This window comes from Mycteria americana, chromosome 17 (genome assembly GCF_035582795.1).
Source record: "Mycteria americana isolate JAX WOST 10 ecotype Jacksonville Zoo and Gardens chromosome 17, USCA_MyAme_1.0, whole genome shotgun sequence".
NCBI classification, from domain to species: domain Eukaryota; kingdom Metazoa; phylum Chordata; class Aves; order Ciconiiformes; family Ciconiidae; genus Mycteria; species Mycteria americana.
Genome location: NC_134381.1, coordinates 4,764,683 through 4,791,419, shown reverse-complemented (window position 1 = coordinate 4,791,419; position 26,737 = coordinate 4,764,683). Strand labels below are relative to the sequence as shown.

The 26,737-nt window shown below is 42.5% G+C and overlaps 1 protein-coding gene across 3 annotated transcripts in view; it reads right to left on the bottom strand.

Annotated features, from left to right (window-relative positions):
- Window positions 1-26,737, bottom strand: part of PAPPA (pappalysin 1) — a 254,468-nt gene that overhangs the window by 128,697 nt on the left and 99,034 nt on the right. For all 3 annotated transcript variants that reach the window (XM_075519671.1, XM_075519669.1, XM_075519670.1), the window contains exon 3: window positions 2,936-3,081. In XM_075519671.1, coding sequence (XP_075375786.1) covers window positions 2,936-3,081 — 146 coding nt within the window. The remainder of the gene's footprint in view (window positions 1-2,935; window positions 3,082-26,737) is intronic.

The following is a 26,737-nucleotide window of genomic DNA, read 5'->3' as shown; positions in this document are numbered from 1 at the left end:
ACACGGATACGAAGAAAAAGAAGATTCTCCTCCCCTTTCATCAGCTTTTATGAGATTGTCATCATCCAACTTCAGGCTCTTTTCCTTCAGTCTGAATGACCACAATCCATTCAACCTTTACTTGTAGCTCAATCCTTTTTCTAGACCTCCCTGACTGTTGTTCTCCTTTGGTTTTCCCAGTTGCCTCACACGTTTTCCTTCAAGTACAGTGTCCACACATGATACAGTGTTCCAGCTGAAATTTTATCAGTGCTGAAGAGAGAGGAAGGACCACTTCAGATGTCTTGCAAGGACACATGCAAATTTAAATACAGACACAAAAGAGTGAACAAAATCAATCACGCTGCCACATCAAGCCTGTTATGCCACACGCAGCATCTGCACATCCTTTTCACAGCACAGAACTTGTCCTTATGCTAGCTCTCCACAGGCCCAATTAATTGTCTACAGACCTACCAGTATGCAGCCACTGTGATCCCTATGTTCCTTGCATCCCTCTCTCCCCCTTTATACAATACATGCTCCAAGTCCTCCGGTGCTTGGGGTCTACCCATGTGGAGCCATTTACACCCAGAGAGTACCCTGGTATATTGTTTTGTGGGGGTCTCTTTCCCAAAGATACTTCCAGGGTTTGTTTTCCTATGGCAGGAGTATTGGTGGAATTCCTCAGCAGGACGTGCCTTCAAAATAAAGCCTGGGTAAATGGTTCTGGCATTGGACAGCCCTGAGGCAGCTGGAGAGGGAGATTTTATTTTTGCCTTTGTTGAAAATTTATATTTTTCACAGCTGTCAACAATCTAAATCAATTGCAGTTTTACAGAAAAGATAAACTCCCTCACCCAGACAATCTCTATCCCAGCCTTTAGATCTGCACCACAGGACATATTTCATATTTTTTATTAAGTACATATTGGATTTATAGAAGAGAGTAAAAAAGATTAAAGATGAATTCTTACAGACCAAGCACAGGTCTGGGAGGGCTATTATGACAGGAAATTATGACCATTATTTATTTATTTTTACTTCTTTCCACTGCAAGTCAACTTTAAACTGTTGGCTAACGTCTTTTTTTCTCGTGAGATCTTTTTTTGGTCAATGAATTCTGTCAATACACTGTAGGAGCTGAATTTAAATTGTTTTGCTCAGGCATGATGTTGACAATTAGCTTAACGAAGTGACAGAACAACTCATCAGGGCTTTGGGCAAGCCCCAGCCCTCTTGCAGAAGGTTCTTCTTGGCACTCTGGAGCTCTGCCCTTGTTCTCTGCTCCCTCCCATGGCAACACCAAGGGAAGCTGTGAAAATACTCATTTAAGGAAGGATTGGCTATATTGCAGCCTTATTTCACTCCAGCAGTGGCATTAGGGCTAATGTTTCCCACCAGCAACCCATACGCTTGCACAATTAGAAGCAAAGTTACTGTTGGGGCTAGGGCAGGAGTGGGAGTTTGGGGTACTACAAAGTGATAGAAATCACAGCAGTGTGGGTGCTGGTCGAGGCTGGGGTTAATATCTATCTTTGTTTTTGCCAGAAGATGTTGCCGTGGGGACTGCTCACTGGTGGGCATTTACAGCATCTTCTGTTTTGGGTGCTCCCAGCGGGAGCCCATGGAGGTGGGGCTGGAGGCAAGGCAGAGTGGAAGTGGCTTCACTTCCAGCCTAGCTCAGCAGGAGACTGGATGCGTGTCAGTGCCGATCCTTGGGAAGGGAAGTCTGCTCACACTTCTTCCAGAGCAGCTGCAGAGCTGAATGTCATAATAAAACATTTACTAACTGAAGTAGGGCAGCCAGCTCCAACTGCTTGGTCTGACCATTGAGCCACTCTCAGCTATGGAAACAAGGTGACTATAAAGAGATGTTAACATCTAGGTCTTGGGGTAGTGTATTTTTGAACATGGAAAAGCCTCCCTGACTGATGGCTCACGTTGTAGTTCAGGTCTCATAGTATGATTTAGAATAATAAACACCATATTTTGCTCTCCTCATCTAGGTTTACATTTGCCACATCTTTTTTTTTTTGCTCAACGTGGGTTTGGGTAATACAAAAACTGGCTGAAACAGCCTTTCACAAAGACTGAACTTAGCTGAAACTAGACTTCACTTCCAGCCTAGGAAGGTCTGGACAGGCTGGAGAAATATCTGGAAAACTTGTGATAATCACTGCCCTTATAAGATGACCATATCAGGTTTGCAGCCCCAAGGAGATTTGTGCAGTTAAGAGAAGCACATACAGACTCATTCGGTGCCTTCTGAACCTTCTGAGGTTCATCTGACTTTTTGCAAGGAACACAGGTCCAGTGGCACTGCAGGTGTCAGGGCAATGAGTCATTTGGGAGGTTGCACAGCTTTGTCTGGATCTCTGGGTTCCAGCAGCCATAGTCGGCAACCTAGTTAGGAAACATGCAGGGCAATCTGCAGGGTAGTGAACTCTTTCCAGTTCCACTCAAATGAACATTAGAAATACAATCTCTCACCAGTTTGCTCTTTTGCACATTAGTAGAGAAAAATAGCAACAAATTTCAACTATAGTCTGTGAGGAAAATGAATTGAACACATACTAAGTAATGAACTAAGGATCAGAATGTAACAGGCTAAGGTTAAAAATTCACTCTCTCTAGCATCCCCCCACCTATCCCTCCCCCAATCTTCTTCGCAAAGTGCTCCCATGGAGTGAATGCCCTGCAAAGTAGCTTCACTTAAAAGGTGAAATACTTTCAGCTTGACATCATCTACAAATACCATAATATGCTTTGGGTTTATAACCTAATATTTTCCTGGTTGTGAGCCAGTATCTGGGAATCGTGAAATACTTTTTTTCCCCTGACTATATATTAGACGAATGATAAGAAATCAGAACAGAGCTTAACGCATATTTGTCTTTCCTTCTTAGCGCCTCAAAAGAATGCTTTACAAAGAAGAAACATCTTTATCACTCACCTAGATGCATCAAGGCTTCCTTGTCCCAGGGCCAAGTTGCCACTCCAGCCAGCTCTTCCTCAGAGGAATTGGCAAAAAAGATGTTGAGGTGTGTGGATCCATCCAGTTTGAGTATGTTCTTTAGTTCATTGACATCTAAGTATGCTCTGTAGAAAAAGAAAAGCATTTTTTTTTCTAAAGGTGACAGAAAAAGCAACAAAGTATTGAAGAAGTGCTGCAATCCAGGCAAAGATCTTATAATATCCTGCATATCAGTCACCCGAAATATTTTAATAACCCACTCCCAAACTTCAATTACTTCGCATTCATATAGTGAATCTCATCTAAGGACTCCAGGCCATTGATTAACTAAGGCCACAAAATCCAAGGTAAATACATAAAGCTGTCCACATTCCTAAGATAAGTATAGGAATCTATTTATTATGAATGTAATTAACCATGTATTATGGTCAGTAAAACTTTTTATATCAGCAGTTACCTTGCACATTTCCTCTAAGCTGTTTATTATTGTTACCTCTAATTTTCTTTCACAATAACAAGTTTCACATCTTCAGGCTGGCACAACAACTAACACCAGCTTACAAAGTTACTCTTTTAGCACCAGTGGCAGTCACTTGTGCTGGTCTAATCCTGCACATGGTCTAATCCTGACATAGGATGGTTGTTTGGGAATTGCTATTTCCAGCAAGCAAAGTTGTGCCAAGACATCTCCATCAGGAGATCTCTGCAGGAGTGGTAACATACCATGACAGAAGTTCCTAAGGCTCCTTAGGTCCCCCCTGCCCCCCGGTGAGCAGCGTTTCTTCTTAGCTTTTGGGATGTCTGGAGGTTACAGAGCAATCTGCTTGCAGGCAAGCAAAACCAATCCCTTAATCTTGATGGACATTGGAAGTCCTTTTTGCACGCCTATAAAGGAGTAGATTTTGCCAATACTGGAACACAGGAGCTACTTGCTGAAGCATGTACCATAGTGCCACACTGCTTTCTGTGGCACTGTAACGCTCTAACTCAGAGTAAAGCTGGAGAAGGTGAAGCATAAGAGTAAACCCATACATAACAGTAAACGCAAAACCTAGAAACTCTGTTTCTAGCTCACATTGTCTTTTGATATGAAGTGTGCCAACACAATCTAGAACATGGATAAGTTGTACTATCTTCACTTGACAGGTGGAGACAACAGAGAGACAGATCACACTGAGTCAAGCACAATCGACTAGCTTGTAAGGAAAGGACACCACGGTGGTCTTGAGATGGTTGATTCCTGCTTCCTAAAGTCCCCATTTCCATATGTGTATGGGTGTGTATAGGGCTCACGTAGCTCTCACAAACCAAACACACTCACATTCAGTAAGCAGGGTTCCTTGCATACTTTGCAAGGCTTTCGTTCCCAGAAGGGTGAAGAAAAAATAGGGGGGTTGGCTCAGCACCAAGATCTTTCTGTCCTTCCCTGGAGGACTCCCCAATGGAAAACACATTCGTATTTCCACAGTAGCTTCCCCTGCCACTTGCTGAAGTCATTGCCTCCAAAATAGTTCATGGCTGGGTGTCCCCAGGCCCTCGCTGACTCATGGAGGAAGACATGCTCTTTGGGGACACCAGTGGAAGGGTATGTTTCCATTCCATACAGTGTTTATCTTCCAATCAAATGTGGATGACATCCTGAAGGACAGGTCAGCACTGTGACCCTCTACACATTTCTCATCTCTCCACTGTTCCCAACATATCTATGGAAAATACACAGATCTTCCCCTTAGCTCCTCCAGCTTGCTCCGCATGTATCTGCACAATGTTCTGAGGCTGTGCGTAATCTATTTCCAGGATCTTCTCAAGCTTGCTCTGCATGTATCTGCACAATGTTCTGAGGCTGCGCGTAATCTGTTTCCAGGATCTTCTTTGTGTCTTTGAAAAACATATTTTCTAAACAGGGGCTCATACTTATCCATGTCCACGAGCAATAGTTTGAAATTACATATGAGAGCTAATCTGCATTTCCAAATGAAAGTGTAAGCGCATCAGGGGAATATGTGACAGGGGACGTGTGCATGTGAAGGGGACAATATGTATGTCTGCGTGTATTGCGGCATCAGTAAAAGACAGTGAGCAAAAGTGTAAGAGAGAACGTGGGAGTGATGTGATACTTCGTGCAAGAGAGAAAAGGACAGAAACAGAAGCATTGCATACCTCTCAGTAGAAAAACGTTTGTGTGTTTTGTATCACAGTGGGAAGGAAAGGCCACTGTCTGTATTGAGACTGCAGTTGTTGACTCTGGATGCAGACGCTTTATGGCCTATGCAAATCCCTGTAGGAGTAACTATAATCAAACACCCCTCCTGAGATAACCATTTTTATCCTCGCTCTTCTCTTATGGTTTCAAATAATCTAAACTAATATTTCTTTATTCTCAACTGTCTCTTTGCTTATTGTTTACATGATCCAATCCCCATTTATGTCCTCGGTGCATGGCCAGAATCGCGCTCTCACTTGCATACAGGCTATGTGCTTCAACATAGGGCTGTTTTGTACATGGATTATTACTGCAGACAACATCCAGAGCAGACAGCATTTAACTAATTGGCCAGTGATGTCAGTGCATCATCGAGACTGAACTCATGTCTTACGTAAATCCTCGTTACTAAGTCAATTGGACTTGGTTTTATAGTATTTCTCTGACCACTACTTCTCTGCTAGCCAACAAAAGTCTGCGAATGAGCAGAATATATTCAAACGGTGTAAGAACAGAATGCTAAGAGGATTTTTAGCAACGGGTCTGCACAGGAGCACAGGAGTAGGTGTAAACAGATCGTGCTTGGGAGGAAGTAAATGCAAAGCCCTTTGTAAAAGCAGTCAGCAAACCCCCAACACATAAACATGCTTAAGCATTTAGCTCAGGCAAATCCCTTGTAAGCGTGTGAACATGTGCCTGCATGTGCGTGCATGAACAGAGGTGTGAGTGTGTAAGCAAGGGTTTGGATTGTGCACACATGCAAGACAGCCAAGAGTATGTATGCAAAGGAACCAGCGCATGTGTGTGTATAAGAGATAAAAACACGAGCTGGAATTTCATCCTCTCCTTCCTCCCCATGTTTCTAATAACCTCCTATCCCTATCCATCATCACCACATTCCTACACTCAAGGAGGCATAAATTAACTACTTTTGCAGTTCATGTCCAACTACATAGCCGCAGGCAGCAGACCCAACAGTTACCAGGTCAAAATAGTTTTCAGTTATTGCGTTGGACTAGGCTGACTCCCCCCTGCTGCCGCGGCTGCTTTGTTATCAGCCCAGACTATCTGACCCAATGCAATCTGTGAGCATTGCTTACACTTCTCAAGGTTATGTGGGTCCCCTGATAGAGGACATAATGTCTGTCACATGGGCTCATGCCAAAGAGAGCCAAAGAGCCCAGCCTTTCCAGCACTGCCAAACTCGCATTTCAAAGACATGAGTGCAGTCTTGGAAAGGGATCAAAGCCTTTCCAACTGTCATTAGAATATTTCCTTTATGCATCTCTCCGTGAGTGCCAGCAACATATTTCATAAAATTCATTGGCTCGAGATGGTACCTCCAATATAAACCTGAATGGGGGAACTGTCAGGGCAAGTCTATGTGGAAAACAAAACAAAACCCAAAGCACAACAAAACACGTGTAATTCCTGTAATGGAAAAAACATACGATGCTGTGAGCGTGCCTTGCTCAAGAAAGCCTAATGAGCCTATTAGTGCATCATAAAAAGTCTCCTTTGCTGGAATCTGTTTTAGACATCGAAATTCTATGGGCTGTTTAAGGCCATTTGGGACACCAGATCATATCAGGCAATGTGCACATTCCCACCCAGATCTTTTCGTCGACTTTTTTGTCCAATGCACAGCTTTGGTTTGCTTTTTTCCTCCACTGCAGTGTAAATAACCCTCTGAAACTGTACCGTACAGCAGCTCACCCTTATCCAGTAAGCCCCAGACCTCAAACAGTAATGTGCATCCCGTACAGTGCTCCAGTTTCAGTCTAATGGAGTCTTTAGCTCATCCAGCAGTGTCTCACGACCGCCCTACCCGCCACACAGCCTGCCCCATCAGTCACACGAGCCATTATCCCCGTGCCTGTCTCATCTGTCAAGCCCATTTCCTGTCCATTTGGGCTGTGGCTTCGGCGCAGCAGGACTCGTCCCTGGGCAGTGAGGTGAAGCCCCCAGCTAGCAGCCCCACCTGCCCGCGGGGGCCACTGCGAGGAGCTCCCTTCTGCCAGCCCTCAGCTCCAAAGTCAAATCCAGCCACAAATCTTTGCCGCTTAGCTACAAACACATTTGACAATGGCTTTTAAACTCAGCTGGTATCAAGACTAATCGTATTAAATCTGGCTTGGGTGACTAGAGTCAAGCAGGTTTGTAACTGGGTTGGAAACTCTTCCTCCCCCATTTTCTTCCAGGTCAGAGACGGCTTTCCTGTGTTTCCCTAATGTAGCTGGGGTGCAGCCTCTTGCACTCGTGGTTGTTTTTGCAAGGAACATGGAACCTTCCAGCCCTTTTTGTCGGGAAATGTTTTCTACTGTTTGCTCTGAGTTATTCTCTATTTGACTTTGTTTTGGTTTTTTCCTTCAAAGGCAAGTGTCACTTTACAGCAAGAAAACAAACAGGGTATTTAAGGGATTATTTGCAAGACCCCACCCAAACACAGAGTAGGAACTTTGCTATCTGCTCAGTATGGAGTATGGTCTCCAACTTCCTGATGAATTTGTTAGGAATGAAAGGCACTGCATTTCATCATTACAAAAAAAAAAACCCAAACAAACAAACAAACAAAAAACCAAACCAAAAACACCAGCATCCTCTGAACTGGGAAGTCAGCCTCAAAAAGTCTCCATTTTATCTCTTGACATACAATGTCCTATCCCTTATCTAGCGGCTTCAGCGTATGGCAGGCCAGAGTAAATCTGCTGGAATCACACGCACCCGGTATATCACTCTCCTTCCCAAGACTCCTTGTTTCTGCTTTCATTTGGTGCTCTCAAAAGAGCTGTCAGCCCAGCTTAAATCATGGTATACAGTTTAGCAGACAAAGAGAAAGCTTCTCTAGACAGCCCTGGCAACACTCGCCAGCAGCCTGTGACAGATCCAGGTGTGGTTCCCAACGTGGTATGGCTGACATGGTCTCAGTGGTGTTCCCTTCGTCCATCCAGCTCTGATCTTGGCCCCAGGATTGATACTAACTCATGAGAGCAGCAAAGACCCCAGCAGTCGGGTATGTGGACAGGCGCTCACCAACTGTCTGTCCCATTTGTTCAAGCAACATAGGCAGCCCAAGGTTTTAGGGCGCAGTGTCCACCTAGAGATTTTCAATATCTGCAGTGAACAGCAAGGACAGTTTTGAGATAAGTGATGTTCTTCCTGAAGATAACGGCAACAGCCATGACTTCAACAGCACTGAAAGACGACCTTGAAATGGGGCCATTTGGCAGATGCACACAATTGTAATTTAGCTTTTCCCCCTGTGATTTCTCAGTCTTGGGTGGTTAGACATGGAACTCTCCTTTTGGAGATGCAGTATTGACACCAGTATATAAGCTGCCTTTTGCCTTCTGTCATAGAGTGACAGAAAAACAAGTCTGAAAAGAATGTCCAGAGACCATCGCTGGTAGCCCTCCACCCCAAAGCAGGGGCATCTCTATATGTCACACCAAGCAAATTTTTATCTAGCTCATACTTAAGACCACACATGACAAGGACTCTGCCACTGCCCCAGCAACTTGCAGCCCGTGTTTCAATACCTTTATGGTCAAGAAGTTTTTCTGAAGGTCTACCTGAATCTTTTTTGCTACAACAGATGTGCAAGACTATTTGTGCTATTCCTCGCAGACAGGGAGATTAGATGATTCCCTTCTGCTTTACAAGCCTATTACTATTTTGAAAGCTTATTATATCCCCTGTAAACCATCTCATTTTTAGGCTAAAACCACCTTATTTCTTCAGCCACTCCCCACTGGTTATATTTTTAAGATCTCTGGTCATTTCTGATGCTCTCATCTGCACCCTCCACATCTTTCTCAAAGGCAGGTCATCAGAAGAGGACACGGTCCCCAAACTGAGAGCTTATCGGTGCCATGTAACTGCTACATTCATCCTGTCTATCACTTCCAACCTGACATAAAGTACACAGTAGAGATTTCAGACCTACAAACATCTATAACATTTTTTCTTCTTTTTTTGCCTGAAGTGCTGCAGGTCTATCAAAAACCTGAACGAAAAAAGACAACCTACAAACCCCCTTTAGCAGTGGACTTGCAATAAAATTTTTGTCTGACCTGATGTTAAAGATCTGCCTTTGCTGGCAAATTTAATTTTGCTCCTCATTTCAGACAGATTGCCATAAATCATTTGAACAGGAAGCGTGCCTCATCTACATTTAGTTTAGTGTTAATTTAAGACACTGGTGTAAGTGTAGTAAAAGTCATGATAATTTATTGATAAAGGTATAAATCTTTCAGTAATTGGGACAGAGCCTGAAATAGAGTGGAGCCAGAATATTATGAAGTGAAAGGCTTCAGGTCCCAATTTAGATCCAGATCGCTGCCTGTGTTCACACTGAAATCCAAATATGTAACTGTAATTCTGACCGCATCCAAACCAGGCAGTCACTAGGTCATGTCCACAAGCATAAATTGCAAGCACTGTCAGCACATGTAGGCTTGGCAGCTTTTAAAGAATTTTGGTTTATCCGCTACAGCAAAATGTCCTCTACAGCCCCCAAATCTGATCTACCGTTACAAGAAAGGAGGAATGTTTTGGCAAAAAAAATAATAATGACAAGGATCCAAGAAAAGACACTTAGGATAATTGTTCAAATACAAACCCAGCTTCTTGGGTAGGTTTGGTAGCCTGTGCTGAACTCTGTATCAGTTTCTGTAACACTGCTAATGCATTCAGGTTAGCTGGTTAAAGCTGGACGAGGCTTTTATACATCAGGGGCAGGTCCTACAGTTAAGACGAACTATAAGCAACACATATTACAAAATAAAAGCCCACATGGCTACAAAAGTCTGGGTGTTTGTTGATCCTAGGGTGCCCTCTTTTCCAAACTGAATTAATTCTACCATTATGCTAGTGACTCAGGCTTTACTCATCCTATGAAAAAAAAATTATTTAAAAAAAAAATACAGAAAGAAGAGTTTTACTGTGCAAAATATAGGACTCATTTGGGTCTGGGTTTTCTTTATCCTGCAATAAAGACTGAGAGCAGCTCCTTGGTCTAAAGTAGGGAATTTTTACAATTGTCAAGTCATCAGTTTCATTCCATTTGCTTTGAAATGCTGGCTTTCCAGCAGGACAGTCCTAGCACATTTCTACTGTAACATTTTGCACTATAAATCTATAGGACTGCAAGGAAAAAAACCACCCCATACATAAAGGAAATTATTTGCTACTGAGTTCTAAAAATCAGTAGCATCATCTATAGGACCTTAATGGCGCACCTCTGCTCAGCCCTGTCTGACTTTCTCATAGAAGACCTCTACTAAATAATACAGCTGTATTTCATAAAATTGCCTATAGATAACTTCTGGATGTTGTAAATGCAATACCTACTTAATGGGCTGAACCACAGCATCAGGTTGGAATAAACCTGACGGTTGGACTACTCCAAACCTAGCTCTGGGTCCTCTTTTCGTTTGGTTTATGTGAGCTTGCACTTTGAGCCAACTTCTCTTCTCACTGGGCTGCACACAAGTATCAGCTCTGACTGTGATGTATTTGCTCCAGTGTAAATCTAGAGTTAGTCAGAGCAAAATTTGATTCTCAAAGTGCAGCTTCAGGTTCATATCCAAAATCTCAAAGGAAACCTCAGCTGAAACAACCAATTTTTGCCCAATTTCTGGCCAACGCAACTTGCTTTTTTAAGGAGGGAGGCGGGTTTCCTCAGATCTCCACACGGATTCTCTCAAAGGTTTGTAAATCCTTGCCAAATCCTTCACAAACCTGGGCTGAGATTCAGAAATACAGTGAAAACAGATTTTTTTTTTTTTTCCCCCGGCACTTTTGCTGCTGGTTCTGGCCAGGATAAGAAAGAGTAGAGGCTCAGGGAAAAAGAATGGGGAAAAAGATGATGCAAAAATTTTCAAATGTCAAACATGTTCTGTCTGAGATCTGGGCAAAAATTTGGGGTGGCTGTTAATGTACACAAAATTATTTATTCTCTCTCTCCCTTTATCCTCCCAGGCCTTACTGCCCTCTTCTTATACGAGATACCCCACCTTTATATAACCTTTATGTAGGTTTATAAAGAGTTGCAGTGCTACAGACCATAAATATGTGATCACTGAGCCTGCTTCCTTTGCAAGGTCTACGTCCAAGAACGGAGCAACATTTGAGTTCACTCGTGCAGCAAGAACCGAAAAACCCCGTTTCCTTGCACGACCATAAAAAATAATTAAGCTAACCAAGTACACAGAACTAGAAAAAGATATGCTGGCTGGACAACTTGCAGGAAGAAAAAAGAAAACAAAGGGAAAGCCTTGGCAAGGCAAATTTTGATCTTATTGTACAATTAACTTCTGAGACAGTGAGTAGGATTAAAGCATGGAACATTTCAAGACGCATCTCCTTAAAACAGCAAAGCATTATGAAGCGTACATGCACATTTCACAGACCTTTGAAATCAGCAGCACTGGCAGGTTTATTTGTTTTGATTGTCTCTTTTTTCTTTCTTTTACTACTTTGGGGTTTTTTTCCTCTCTCCTTTTCAAGACTTGAGCCAAATGACCCATGAGAAATGTACTGTAATTTGTCTCTTATCCATCCCTCATCTCCATCTGATATTCCCTCTGCCCTGGTTACCCTGATGTTTTTCCAGACCCTACAGGTTGAACCATTGTAACAAGGAGAAAAGTCAAACGATAAAGAAAGAAGTGGCGTAAGGATATTTTCAGGATCCCATTCTGTTAAAACAGATTTCCTTTGCCGCTTTATGAAAACCTCTTTTGGCTGCAGCAAATCTCACTCACGTATACTCGAGAATTTAAATCAGTATAGGAAGGTATATATATTTTAGGCTATTTTAACCATCAGTTATACTGCTTGGCACTTCCACATGGCGTCCCCTCTGGGCCTCAAAATGCTTCCTAAACATGAAGAAAGAAATTCCACTCTGGTCAAAGCCCTGACACAAGCCCTCTGCACCACTCCAAACCCCCTCCAAGGGCTTAAGTGACGCTAAAGTGGGCCTCCCCTCAAGAAATTTTACCATGACTGAAGAAGCCATGAAATAGGCAAATGGAATAATTTTCCTTATCTTCTGAATGGGAAAACTGAGGTAGAGAAATGCAATAATTTGTTCAAAGTAACAAAATCATTCAGGGTGACAGCTAGGATTGGAAACTCGATCTCTTGAGCCTACGTTCTGTGATAATATGGATCACCTTTCTTTTAAATAAGCGGTGGCTTGTGTTACTGATCCTTTAAGTTTTCTGCTGGCGGCCACTAATCATATTTTACAAGGCTTCATTCATATTTTATAATCTTTTACTCATATTTTACAATCTCCAAAAAAGTCCTAAAGGTCCAGTGCTCAGCAGATGGAAAGTCAGAGCTCCCTACAATAAGCTGGTCCTTCCTGAATCCTTCGGCTTCACAGTTCCTGAAGACAACGTAGCACATTTACCTCATAAACAGATTTTCTTGTGGAACCAGGGCTCTGCTTTCAATGAGTGAGCAGCCACCGTTCTAATAATATTTGGCATTTACATACCACCTCTCATCCCAAAGCTTCCAAGAACAACCAACAGATACGTGCATAGCACACTGCACAATAGTTCAAGTAAGGGACATTTGGGTTTCAGTCACCAGAACAAACCTGAATTTTTTATGGAAAGCACCAGAGACCAGGAATGCAGCCTGTCATCACTCCCTTGAATCAGGTCAAGAGTTAGGTAGAGCCTCTGTTAATCAGACTGAAAGTCAGAGATCAAGAGGAAACTTGAGGCTTTGACACAGAATTTTCTTTAATTATAGGAGTAGCTCATAGCAACGCTCTATATTAAAGTTGCCTAACAATTTCCACTACAAATATTCAACTCCAGCCTTGTCTCTCTCATCTCCATCCCAGTGGCTGTGGTCCCATTTGCAGCCTGCTCGGCATGACCCTGGTTTTGGAGTGACCCAGGTTTTGGAACTTCTGGAGCACTGGGAAACGCTTTGTGTCCCCTCTTTAGAGTCCACAGAAATCATGGGGTTACCCTATTGCATCGATACTGCTCTGTCCTGCGCTCCATCTACCTGTGCCATCTGCCCTTGTAGTAGGCAACCGCAGGCAGGCAGGATGGGTCAGGACCCTGCCTGGGTGGGCTCCGGTGGGTCACCTACCGTGGGAATATCAGGGATTTTTAGGAAGCCAAACACAGGTCAGGGCAGGGAGCACTGTGACCTTGGGGTGCTCACAGTTAGATTGCAATTAGCAATTAGCTCCTGCAGAAGGGTGACATGTGGCACTGTCCCTGCCGGGGTGTGCAGCTGGAACTTTAAGGGGCTGGTCCTTTAGCATCTTCCCTAATCAACATGCAGTAGAAAATGCAGGATGAAAAAAGAACAAGATCAAATTGTTTGCTCCTTTCATCTCACTTTTTGACACTAATCCTCCCTGCACATAAACCCCATGCCACAAAGTGAGATATACATTGCTATTGGAATGAAGAGCGACTTGGAATCAGGCCGACATCAGCAAAAACAAAAAAAATAAAATCATATATAACCACAAAGGACCTAGCATGTTTATTACAGATACTTCTGGAGTTGATGGGCCAAAATAACCAGTCCAAATTTGCATCTTGCAAAACATCACTTTTGCTTTGGAGATGCCACTTCTTTTCTGTTTTTGTTTTTACAACTCATGGACTTCCAAATCTCATTTCTTAACCTCCTGGCAGGGTTGTGGATAAACTTGGTCCTGCTGCAGTGGGCAGATCATCAATGGCTTATGGTTAGGATAATCCCAATTTTCCTCTTTTCTGAGAAAGAAATGAAAACCTGATTCAAATGAGACTGGTTGAAATTTCCTCTTATTTCACCTTATGCAGGAAAGGGTAGAAGACACTAAAGTGAGCTCACAAGGAACATAGTCTGGTGATGGAGACTTCAATTCAGGGAAACCAAGAAAAGCTTGTTCCCTGGCACTAAAAGCCTCACATTTTCAAAGTTCATGAGATTTTTTTTCTCCCCGTTACAACAAAGGACTAATATTTAGCTCTTTTTGTTTTCTGTTTTTTTCAGGGAGTATTGATGGATCATACCAGGAAGTCTTTATGTTCAACAGTGAAGTCTTGAACACATTTTTTAAGAAAAAAAAAAAGAAAAATTGAATAGTCAGATTCAAAGAAGTACTAAAAATTATGAGATCTACGAAAGCTGGTTACTCTTGTTCTTTCCCAGCAGTGAAGAGAATACAAGGAAACAGAAAATGTCAGTCACTGAAACAGAAATTTCACATAAGAACATTTAGCTTTGAAGTTCCCAGAATCCACAGTAAATTGCCAGGTGATCTGGCAGAAACACCAACACACCTGCAATGAAAATAGTTCAGAATTGCGGAAAGAAAATATTGTGGAGAGTGTATTTTCTAAATCAAACAATTTTTTTTTTCTCTTCCTGTTCACTAGGAAGACAGAAAGAAAGGAAAAGAAAGAGCAGGGGAGAGGACTTAGTAGATCATGACTTTGTCAGGTGACTACTGTTAGGAGACAAAACCTGGCAGCAATGGCTGTAACAGACACTGCTAACATAATTAACTCCCTGACATCAAAATCCTGCCCCTCATTTCTCTCTGTTGAGCCAGAAACAGGCGGCAGGAAGAAAGATGCAAATGTGCCTTTTCCAAGCACTCAAGAACTTTCAGGCTTTCTGGTTTTTAAACCTATGCAGGACCTGCAACTTCCGCATAGATACAAGGTAAAGCAAATAGCATTGTACATGTGTGCTTCTGAGAGTGGACGTTTCTTGAACTGAAGGATATATCAAGCAGAAAAGGTCCTCTACCCGTTAAGTAAACAGAAGGCAGCAGACACATCTAAAGCCCAGGTTATTAGCTGGATGGAAGGACATTTGCCTTGCCTCACATATGGATCTGCTAACATGTGTACCAGAAAACAGACACTGTAAGTCCAAAACATAAGGCTGATTGTAAGCATTCCCTGGAGGACACATTTCCCAAGACCCTACAAAATTGGACTGGCAGCTTATGAAACGTACAATACTGATCCAGCATGTAACAGTAAACTATAGGAAATCATACCCATATATTTGGCCTTCAGACACAAGTGCAGAAATTGCCGGTTTTGGCACCACAAGCCTGTGGATCCACTTGAATCAAACACAGACATCTAGCAAAGGGTTACGAGAATGCAAAAGATCTGTTCTCCATTGTCGCATACTAACACAAGAGGGGGAAAACTCTAGTTTTCCTTTATGGCGAATTTCTTGACCAACTTTTGCCACAAGTATGAGCGCTATAGACAGGCCATGCAGTTTAATTTCCCCATAAGATTTGCACCTCTGTCACTCTATTTGCATATCTCAACCACACATCAACTTTTGCTCTGGTTTGCTGCAGTAATTTATTGGGCACATGTCACTAACAACTACTACAGGACTCAAGATCTTGATGACTACAAAACTGGCTCTGCAAAGGATCCAGCAAAAATTGCGGGTTGTCATTTTTGTCCACTGTTTCCCACACATAGACCCTGAATTATACAAATGCGCATTTATAAAACATATGTTAGCATGAAATATCTTGCAGCTCCCTGTCAAAGAGAGAGGGGGGCTGTTATGAATTCCCTCACTTCCACAACTCCTCTGCTGCCAGCTCAAGTACATCTCAAGAACTTTGCAAAACCTGACATCCTGCCTTATTCAGTTGTGGGGGATGAGAAGGTGTCCTGGAACCACCTTTTGGACTATCTCCTTCTGATGGTTTTCTAGATCAAAAACTAGAAATACTTCAGGTATTGTTCCCAGATGGATAAAAAAAGAACTTTGTGTCTGATCAAGATGAGGATAGCTAAAGGTTTGAGCCTGCATTTTTAAGACAAAATAAGACATTTTGAAGCAAAAACACATGAATAAATCTATCCCCAGAAGTAAAACCATTAGAGGAATTCTGAGTGTATGAGGAGGAAGCCAGGAACTCCTAGCCCTTTTCTGAATCCAACTGGGTGCAGGGGGGGAATCAAACGGCACAGATTTCTTCAGGCAAACTGGGAGAAACACTCTGACGGAAGCATTTTACTCTGCATTTGGAAGTTTATCATGACCGATCAATTCTGAAAGAATTAGTGAGTGAGTTCTGGTTTTTGGCACTGACAGAGTCATGGTAAAAAGGCTGGAGGCAAAAGGGAAGTAATTTTCATAATGGTGTGAACCGTTGCCATCAATCCTTACCCAAAACATTTCTTCTACTTACTCTAGTGCAGTGCTGTTCTGTAGGAGCTTTCCTCTTAGCTATTGCCCTTCGTCTCAGGAAGGCTCTCGACCTCACTCATGCTCTGGATGTAGAGATCCAAGCCAAAGACCAAAGTCTTTGGGAGTTCAATCTTTCTACAGACTTCAAAGAGCTTGGAATATGTAACTTAGTCCAGACAGAAAGCATAACATACGTTTGGAACAACATTATATACGTAAAAATAGAAAAGATTGAATGACTGTTAAGGAATGCAGTGTGACGGGGAAGCCTGATGTAAACTGTGCATGGCATTTACATAGCTATTTTCAGCCTCTAACCTAGGTGCTCTAAATCCTAGTGGAAGAACCTACCTTTGCTCCAGCAGTTATAAAGACTTTAAGATTTAATTCTCTAAATCACGCCTATGCTGTGTGTCTATACCTGCTGCGAGCAGATGGCATGACTGTTCCCCTAAGGAACTGAGCAACAACTACAAATAGCCAATGCTTATCCTCAGCACTTAGGGCACTAACATTGAGACTACACATTTTGGGAGGAATCAGCAACTCGCAGAATTAGTCCTTAACAGAAAGCAAGTCAAAAGTAAAGGCAAAATAAAAACCCTTAACCAGAAATGCCAAGCCCAAAAAATATTCAGGCATTTTGAATAATGTAAGTTTATGTAATTCTTAATATTTCTCAGAGATGCTTATGTTTGTCTCCATTTGTGCTTGCTGGGATTGAAGACAAGAACAGAGCATCATCAAGCTCGTGGAAATCAGGAGATCACAGAAAAATGTGTTTTGTAATTGTTCTCAACCAGTTCTGCAAACCTAAGCAGTTCAGAGAGTTTGGAAACATTTCCATACTCTCTGATGCTCACATGAAGCAAACTAAGCTCTGGCTTTTTGAGGTCTACCCACGTTCTCTAAATGAGTGTACCATATTTCTTTATTTAGCTAGAATTTTTCACCAGTTAATCTGTCCCTGTCTCATTTTTAATTAAACAAAACAAATAAATGAATCAAGGAAACACAAAACAACTGAAGGCAAAACTTTTCAAAGTGGAAAGGGGATTTTGATACCCACACGCTACTGATAGTCAGTGGGTCTTGTCTTGGGAATATAATTCCCTCTTGTGCCTTTGGAAGGTGCACAAAAAACGTGTAGATTATTACAGTGATGGGTCTATTAATCGATATCATCTGCATTTTATGTTATTTAATCAATGTCTGAGCTCTGACTGCAAAAGAGCTTAAATAGACACCCTCACTCCTTTCTGCTCAATGCTCCCTAACCTGTCTTCTTTGATACACGAATATAATTTGTGAGTCTGACAAGGGTACAAGTCTCATTACATCATATCACGGAAATTAGAAATGAATCAATAAACAAAGAGGCAAACTCCTTATCAGCTCGTTCCTACCACACAATGTGGAATTCTTCACATTTTACCCCTAATCCCACGTCTGATCAAACTGAAGTGTCTTCAGGGTCAGGAATGCCTCTGCTTCCTTTTGGTATTTCTTCCACAGTCTAATCACATCTCAGAAAAACTGGTATTTTGTGTCTATGCGTCTTATCTTTATCCTTTGTATAATTTGTGCTGTTTAATGCTGAAGAAATAATTCAGCAACATACTTCATGCAATGGGGCAGCTCCTTAATGGAGAAATGCTGGCATGGCCCGAGTAACAGATTAAATCTCCTTCTTGGCATATTCATTTTTACTGTTTCTTTCAGTATAATTTCAACATGGAATTTTCCTGGCATAAATCACACAGGTTTCCCTCTTCCCCTCCACACCACACTGCGTAGCTCTGTGTTTTGGTAAATCTCATCTATTAATAGTTGCCCTCTGTGGCTATAAAAAAATACCTCAGTAGTCAAAAGCCAACCCTTGCTAGGGAACAGCTGTGGATGCCTGAACACATGCAGGACCCAGCATCACACAGCAAAGCCCTTTCTTGGCTCCATGTCAGAGCAAACCGATTAAATAAGGCCATAGTCAAGCTAACGGAAAAGGAGCCCCTTCCCTGCAAAAGAGGGAGAGAGAGGCCGACTCCAGCACTAGGCTGGAGAAACATCAGGGTATTTCCATTTTCTCACTGACATTTTCGTTTTCTTTTTTTAACTCAGCAAAACCCCCTCCTGTGTCTTCCTCGCTCCACCCTTCTGCCAAGTCCCAATAAACTCTTGCACTTAAAGAAATAGAACAAAGACGTCATCGCAGTGAGTATCAAAGGTCGCAGGGTAAATTTTAAGGTCTAGTCTACTTTTTTTTGCCTGATTGATTTAACTGATTAAAGCATTTCTTCTCTTCCTGTGCTTTCAGCAGCATCCTGGGTAACTCAGGGGAAATTCAAACCAACCAGCTGTGATCCATATTACAAAGTCAAGGCTGGAAATACAACACAGGGATGTTGACGGGGCCATACTGGAAAGGGTGAAAGGAGAAGAATATTGTCTCCCAGTAAAGCGACAAAGTGCTTTTATGTGTCAGAATGAGAAATATTCAGCTTAGCAGAGGATACAGGGAGTTCACCACCCTCTCAGCACTGAAGGGTACCAGTCCCATCACAGAGGGGCTGGTCGGTGACAAAGTACCTGGCTCCAGGCAGCACCGGATTTCACTTTAAATTTTCATTTGCATGAACTAAAGTTCTTGAAAATCCTCAAGAATTGCTGAGTTTCAGGGACTTCCATGCAAAGTCCGTACAATGCCACAGCCATCACGAGAGTCGGCAGGGAAATGGTACGGGAGCCTCAAGTCCTCTGGAAACCAGGCTCAGGCTCTCCGCACTTACAACACACCTGGTCTGAGGCTGCAGGCACTTACAAAGCCAATGCCATATAACTTCAGCACTTTTCAAATTTCCCTAGGGACATTTCACTAAGATAAATTCTCCTTGCAAAGCTGATGGGAATGATTTGAAAAACCAACAGAGTCTTGTGCTGGGGAAACTAACTACCACAGCTTCTCACTGAAGTCCTCAATTTATTGACACGACAAGGTTACAGCATGAGAAGCAAATTTATTCCATATTATCTACTGGCAATACAGCTCGAAAGATGCATTTTGAGGCAGCAGAAAGAATTTTATTCTCCAAAGCCTTGTAATTCAACCCTGCTGAAGTTGCCCTCACACAAATCCGTGATGACACATCTTTTCAACATCTAAGGCCAAAATTAGTTTTAAAAGCATTGCAGGTAATTGCCACTTCTGTCATTCCAAACCACTGCTGTTTCCACTATTTTACCATCACTGATGTAACCCAACGAGCGTCAACAGCAAACATGGGCTGCTTCTGCAATTACTGAATTAACGGAAATAATACATTTCACAACAAACAACTTACATGTATCAATGGCCATGACCAGATCTTTAACTAGAATTTACATGAGATGTTCTATGTTTCTAAGGTTTGTTATATTCTACTTAAACATCTGGGTACCTTCTAAAATAATTGGTCTGCAGGGTGCAGATTTTATCGATCTTTTTCACTGGGGTAGATTGGCCACAAAAGTCTTTAAAACGACAGTAGATAAAAAATGCTGAACCGAGTTCTCCTGAAGAATTTAAGAAAGATCAAATTAGGCCAAAAACTCTAATCTTGGTTTCAGTGGGGTCCCTTTTTAGCAGGGGTCCCTCTAGCAGGGTCCCTCCTTTAAAAGAAAAAGGAAATTAAAAATGAAAAACAGCACTAGGGAAAAGTTAAGCATGTACTTCAAACTCACACATGCCAGGAAATTTAGAGTTAAAGGTGAAACTCCACCCTAAAGAACTCCATAGTGGAGATATTTCAGCAAAAAACATAACGTGTTCTGAAATACAAAGACCCAGTAGGGTGCACTAGGTATGGAGTTTCAGCCTTCACTCCAAATTTCCTGGCTTTTTGGAGGTTTATTAGAGTTTCATACCCCAAACATTTAAGTACTCCAAGAAGTTTCCTCAGTGCAGCTCACCCTGATCCTTTTGGAAGCTGAGAACAAGGACTCCAATGGTGTAGCCACCAATCCATTATTAACGAACCTGAAAACACTTTCTTGCAAATTTATGTTAATTTGGAGTGCTGAAATTATGTGCAAACTAGGTAGTTTCAGCTGAGTTATCCTGAGAAACTCCAAAATTGCAAATCTACTCAGAAAAAAATTGAAGGACAGGAATTCATTGACCCCAGCAGAACAAGTGCTCCTAATCTTCCTTCACTATACGTAGGCCCTGTAACTCCGCTTCAGCCAGGGCTGCAATTAAGCAAACACAGAATTGCTTTTGACAGTAGTGGTTTGTATGCCTGGTCTAAGCACTCTACCGGGTTGTGGGGTGGGGATATATCCGTCCTACTTCTCAATGAATCTGGCCCTAATGGATAAAAAATTACTAGGGCTAACAGCATCACGCTTTTTTACAACACAGCTTTTATGAACACATGTTGCAAATATTGAAGTGGTTCCAGAGTATCTCAGTAATCCTAAAAGATCTGTTGTGAGGCTCTGCATCATTGCATTTCCTGATAGCTCTAAGGAAATCATTACCAGCAACTCTCTGTAGCCTCTCTGATAACCCACACTCTTCATCCTTCTCAAATATGTACACAGAGAAAGTTTTAGGACTCTTTTATGATGATTTCAATGGGTGTCTTGACATATAGCTAATGCAGAAGACATCACACGTACTTTGAAATTGGCCTTGCCAGTCACTCTACACAAGCATATCTTAGTGGTGGACAGGTGCAAAAGTGATGGGACAGCTCCACACTGTCCTGATGCTGGAGTGTCTGAGGGAGAATTAATTCTTGTCGCTGCAGTTAAGAGAAGATAAACTGAGACATCCGCTTCTTGGGTTTCCCCTAGCCCCAGACTGGGCAGAGGAGAGAGCCTATACTGAAGGGATGACCCGCCTTGGGGAAAGAAGGAAGACAGAATAGGGAGGAGGCAGACAGGGACTTAAAACCTCAGGAACTGTGCCAAAGAAGTTCAAACAAGGGCCAATAGACACAGACTGTGCTTCATGCTGTTGCCTACAGATCTGCCTCTGTATCCTTTCTCCTTCAATCTTTTTCAAGACCTTCCTCTTTTCCATCACCTTTCCATTTAGTTAATCCCCTCCTCACTCTGTTCCAGCTATCAAATTTAAACACACATACATACCCAAATCTCCTGACATACACTCCTTCTCATACCTCTGAAATCCCCCAGCAGACCAACAAACTAAAAAAAGAAAGACTACAAAAAAATCACAAGCAATGATTTCTTGAGAGACATCTTTTTTTTTTTTTTTTTTTTTTTTACTGGATCAACTGATTCATTTGGGGGGAAAAAGGACAAGTTTTCAAACTCATAAACCCTTCTTTGTATTATTTTATTTTCCTAACACTATTAATTGGCTTAAGAAAATACATCCCCCCTGCTGCTGAAACCTGCCTTACTTGTAAGCTTCAGCTCTCCCGGCTACATCAAGAACACCATTGCTCTGAAAATCATAGCACTGGCACAGCATTATCTGTTTCTTCTGCTCAGAACTTGCATCCCTTTTCCCAATCTTTCCATCACATCTACTGAGGCTGCAGGCAATTCCTCTGTGGCATAAAGGTATTTTTATATGCAAAGATATAGGCTACTTGTAGAAACTGCTATTTTCTGAGTAATCATACTTTTGGATTGGCTTTCTCCCCCTGCATTAAGTTCACAGATGTCGGGCAAAGGCAGAGCTGCTAGGCCAGTATTCATGCCTCTGCTCACATCGACATTTTCAGCTGAGACTATATAAAGAAAATTCACCTTATCCTTCTCACCCCTTCTCCTGAACCCTGCGAACCCACTACGTGAAGGCACCAGTAATGCCGAGGGTTTGATGTGTGGCTGCACAAAGCAAACTCCCCCAGGACATAGCACAAGTCAGCATCATCTCTTCTGAAAGATTTCTGTATATTTCCACTGGCAGCAATAGTGAAGGGAGCATTAGGAAAGAAAAAAAAACCAAACAACTGAAAAACTGTTTGCCCAACTCCAGCAATCCATGTGAGAGGCAAAGTCAAATGCATCGTGCTCATGGATGCCGTAAATGGAGCATGGTGGAGGTGGCTGCTCTGTATTTCCCCAAGGGGCAGCCATTGCTTGCAAGAATTGGACGTAAATTCCTATCAGAAAAGAAGTCTGAAAGATAGGATGGGAACTGCAAATATAAGTATTGCACCTGGTTAAGCTTGCCAAAGAAATAGACTGTGCTTTGCATCTTTCTCTGTGTGAAGGGTGCAACCTCCTGAATTTACAGAAGGTTTCAGCTGCTGCTAATTAAAAACACAGAGGGCACCTCACACCCACTACTGAAGAGAGGTTGTACACAAATGGATATGGGAGAAAAACAGGGTGATTAATGCAAAGCCCCATAGCACTTTAAAGAGACATGCTGGACGTGATCAAACTGTGGGTCTGTGTGTAAGACAGTATAATTTGAATTGATCAGCAAAGAGAATGAAACAGCTTATACACACTGCTACGTTTCAGAACATGGGAGGGGATGAGCTCCACCTTGTTTACTTAAAGTGAGGCTGGTAAGGGGTTGCTGGAGAGCGTCCGTGCCCACAGGGCAGCCGGGCCTGGAGGATGCAGTGCTGCAGAGCAGCGAGGGCAAACTCAGTCCTTGCCAAATCTGCAGACTCTGTGCTTGAGAATCTTCCATGTGGGGTTCCAGAGCCAGAGCCAAATGGGTCTGCATTAGCACTGGAGAGTATAATAATACTTTAATCTATTGTCTCCCACAAGGATTCTTAATGATCCCTGATAGTTTACTCCATAGATTTTATAGGCTGTCTTCATTCCAAGCATCCTGCAGTTTGACCAGACAGTGATCTTTTTACATAATGGGTAACGTCCATGAAAGAAACCATGAGTCCTATGAGTCTTGGGGAAAAAATGTTTCTTGAAAAAAACTGTTGGAAAAGATGACTGTGGGTCAAGCTAAATCGAGCAAACTCCTACTGTTTCTAGGGTGTGCAATCGTATACGTAGAAATAGTTTCTTTCGTACTGAAGTCCTGTCTATATCAGAATTCAATACTAGACTTATAAATGTCAGTTGCTAGCATGGGAACAGATGCAACTCCTCCCAGCTGATTAACATCCCTGACATCTGGAATAGAGGACAGAATAAACAGAGAGAACAGAGGATTTCCTGTTGGGACTTGGCTTTTGGGTGACAACTACCAAGATACAGCAGCTCTGTCCTTGAGAGCATTACCTCTCCACCTTCTAACCGCCCTGGCGCTGGAAATTAAAGAACTGGACATTTAATGCTGAATCCCTAGACAAAAACTCAGGTATTTGCTATATGTCTGTCTGATACCTGTGTGAATGCAGGAATCCTTGATGTCAAGAGCTGCACAATGGTCTCTACGAGGCAGGGGATTAAGTTCTCAAGCTTCCTGAATTGAAGAGCTTTGATGATTTTCTTCTGTTCTTTTTAGTGTTTAGGATTAAGTGGAAATTAATCCTTTATTGGGAATCAAGGAGTGTTTCTTACTCCTCTTCTAACTCCTAGAAAAGGGCATTAAGTATGCCTCTCTCTGCCGGAGTAAGTTGACCATATTTTGCAAAGAAGCCTCATGAAAAAATTTCCAGCGGAAGAGAAGAAAAAAGAGTTAAGAGGCTGATCTGATCAGACACTCCATGGAGGAGCCCTGAAGTGCAGCCACAGCTCAGTTATCTGTGTAAGGTTGACCTAGGCTGTGGATTTGCCAGCCACCTCCTGCTTTTAGTGCTACTGCTACCGTCCACATGGCATAGCACAGTGTGCTCTTCATACAAGGCTCTGCCATACCCTTTGCTGTTCAAAACCACTATGGAAATTTCTACAAATTGTTCAAACGTGTATTCAGAGTCTAATTTATGTATGACTGGAATGTGCCAATGCCCTTAATCTGGAGTGAGTTGATGTGACGCAATGCTAAGCTTTGCTGAACTGCACAATACAAGCATTGGAAAAGGCCACAGAAAAGGGTGGGATCAGCAGGGCACTCTTCTCCAGCTCTTTGGTTCGGTGTCACCCTGAGTCTGCAGGCAGGTGCTGCAAATAGACTCTGGAGCGTGTACAGCTCATCCCTGCCCCTTGTTTATGCAGAGCAGAAGGGTTGCGAGAGCCTTCAGGGCACGCATGTGGCTGTTGAGAAAGCCTGTCCCCAGGGTCAGTTATTCCGAGGGGATTTCCAGCAGCTATTCAGTAGATTGTATGAATCGAGGGAGTTTGAAGACACTCTAGTAGCTTTTACTGTTTCAGGAATTTCATCAGCATTTTCCTAAGAAGGCATCAAGGGGAATGCTTTCTTATCTGTCCACGCGATCCTGTGGTGAAGCCTGATGTGCAAGTCTAATATTACATAAAAGGAATGGCTCAGTTAACCATAGTATGGTGCAAGAATTTGCCACATCAAATGGAGCTTACAGAGCATGATTTCGTATGATCCCTTGCTGTTTGTTTCAAGTTTTTTGAAAAGGAGCCATGGTAGGTGTCATGAGCTCAGTCTTCCCTATTTTGTAACCAGCAATATCCCAAACAAGGAATGTGTCTTTCTGGCAAGTGTGTTTATCCTTGTTCCTTCCTTTTGTATTGGGCTAGACTGTATGAACTTAGCATGTTCTAATTTCCCAGAATTGCAGAAATAAAGAAAAGCTGAACAAGATTTGCAAATCTTGTGATGGACTTCATACATTTTGTCCCACTCTCATGACATTAATAAAAAGAAGTGAGGCAGGTATTCTTGGATAAAGCCTGCTGTGTGGCTAATGATAACGAGTCTTTTGGTTTTCTCTCCGTAGGCTATTAAAAAAGAGGAGAGATGATCTAGTTGGTACCCCAATGTCTACAGCTTTCTGCCTAGCAGCTCTGAGAGCAGAGTCCCCATCCATCAGTGCTGTCCCTCTGAACTGTCCCTCTGGCAAACTTCTTGATGGATATGCCACTGCACTTAAATGTCTGTGCACCAACATCCCCACTACCTGACTATGGCACAGAATATCAGCTCTTTTTGGAGAGATGCCAGAAAGAGAGGTTGGAGAGGAAAAAAAAAAAGAGGGGGGGGGGGGAAAACCAGCTCTGCTGCTGGGATCAGCTCTAAGGTCACTATAGTTGAACTGCAACAGTGACTGAAGGCCACCATCAAAGTACCTGAGCACTTTGTCCAAGGTGCCAAAAGGATCACAAGAAACTTATAATGCAGATCAGAGGTGTCTTGAAATTGTTCCAGTGATCTCACATCTGTGGTTGCACTTAGTCAAGAAGCATCCACAGAGTTTTTTGTAACAAGACTCATAGAAACTTTGTCCCAGGATGGAGGCTTGACGGGCTTGGACTGAGACAGTTAGAAGAAGGAAAGTGACTGGAAACAGATACATCTTCTTTTGGGGATGAAGAGGCACTGAAGAGAGTTCCTGTTTATAACAACATTAATCAAGCACTAGCACTTTTTGGTTGGTTCCAAAGGACAAAAGTATTTCAGGAATAAACTCTGCATGGTGAACAGCTGGCTACAACTGCTGACACTAAGGGTGTAGAAGGAACAAAACCCAGTAGCATCTAAGGGCCGCCCCAGTACCAAGGAAGGCTGTGAAGAGTCTTTACAGCACAAAGCTCAGGAAACTTTTTACTGGTACCATTTAATCTTTTTTCCCCTTTTTATGTGATGCCTCACCAGACTGAGGGCTCTTTTCCCTTTCTTCTGCTATTGTTAGACTGAACTTTGGCAAAGGAAATACCTGGAATCAGATGTGAGCTCTCAGTGGCTGTAGAGATGTCTTCATTGATGTGGTGCAAGGCCTGCACTAGAGGGGACTGAGGACTCTTTGCCAATGAAAGTGATGACAAGAGGGGCTGGTGATGCAAAATGGGCCCAGATGGTGCCAACTGAGTCACAGATTTTGACTGAGTCACTGATTGGCATGGAAATCTCTCTCAGGGGATGATGCTGAGGGCAATACCAAAGCCAAACATAGGGTTTGAATCTTCACCCTTTTAGTCAATGAAGGCTTTGCTGCCAAAGCCACTGCCCTAAACCTGTATTTGTTAACCTAAATACTCAAAGCAGTGTTCAGCCTTACAAACCTCATTGATCAAGTCCACAGGCCATTTTGCCGTACTGAGTGCAAACACCCATTGTAGTGGTGGGTATGAGCTCAGCCTAAGCACATCAGCCACCAAATAAAGGCTCCAGAGAGATGGAATATCTTCTACTGCCCTTCTTGGTTTCATTGCCAATGATCATTGCTGCATTACAATGTCTGTGCAAAGACAAATAAATGAAATCTAACTGTTGTATAAGAATGTTTGGAGGATCTATGGACTTTCTCAGGCTCTACACTGTGGAAGAGGACCTTCAAGCCTCCCTCACTGAC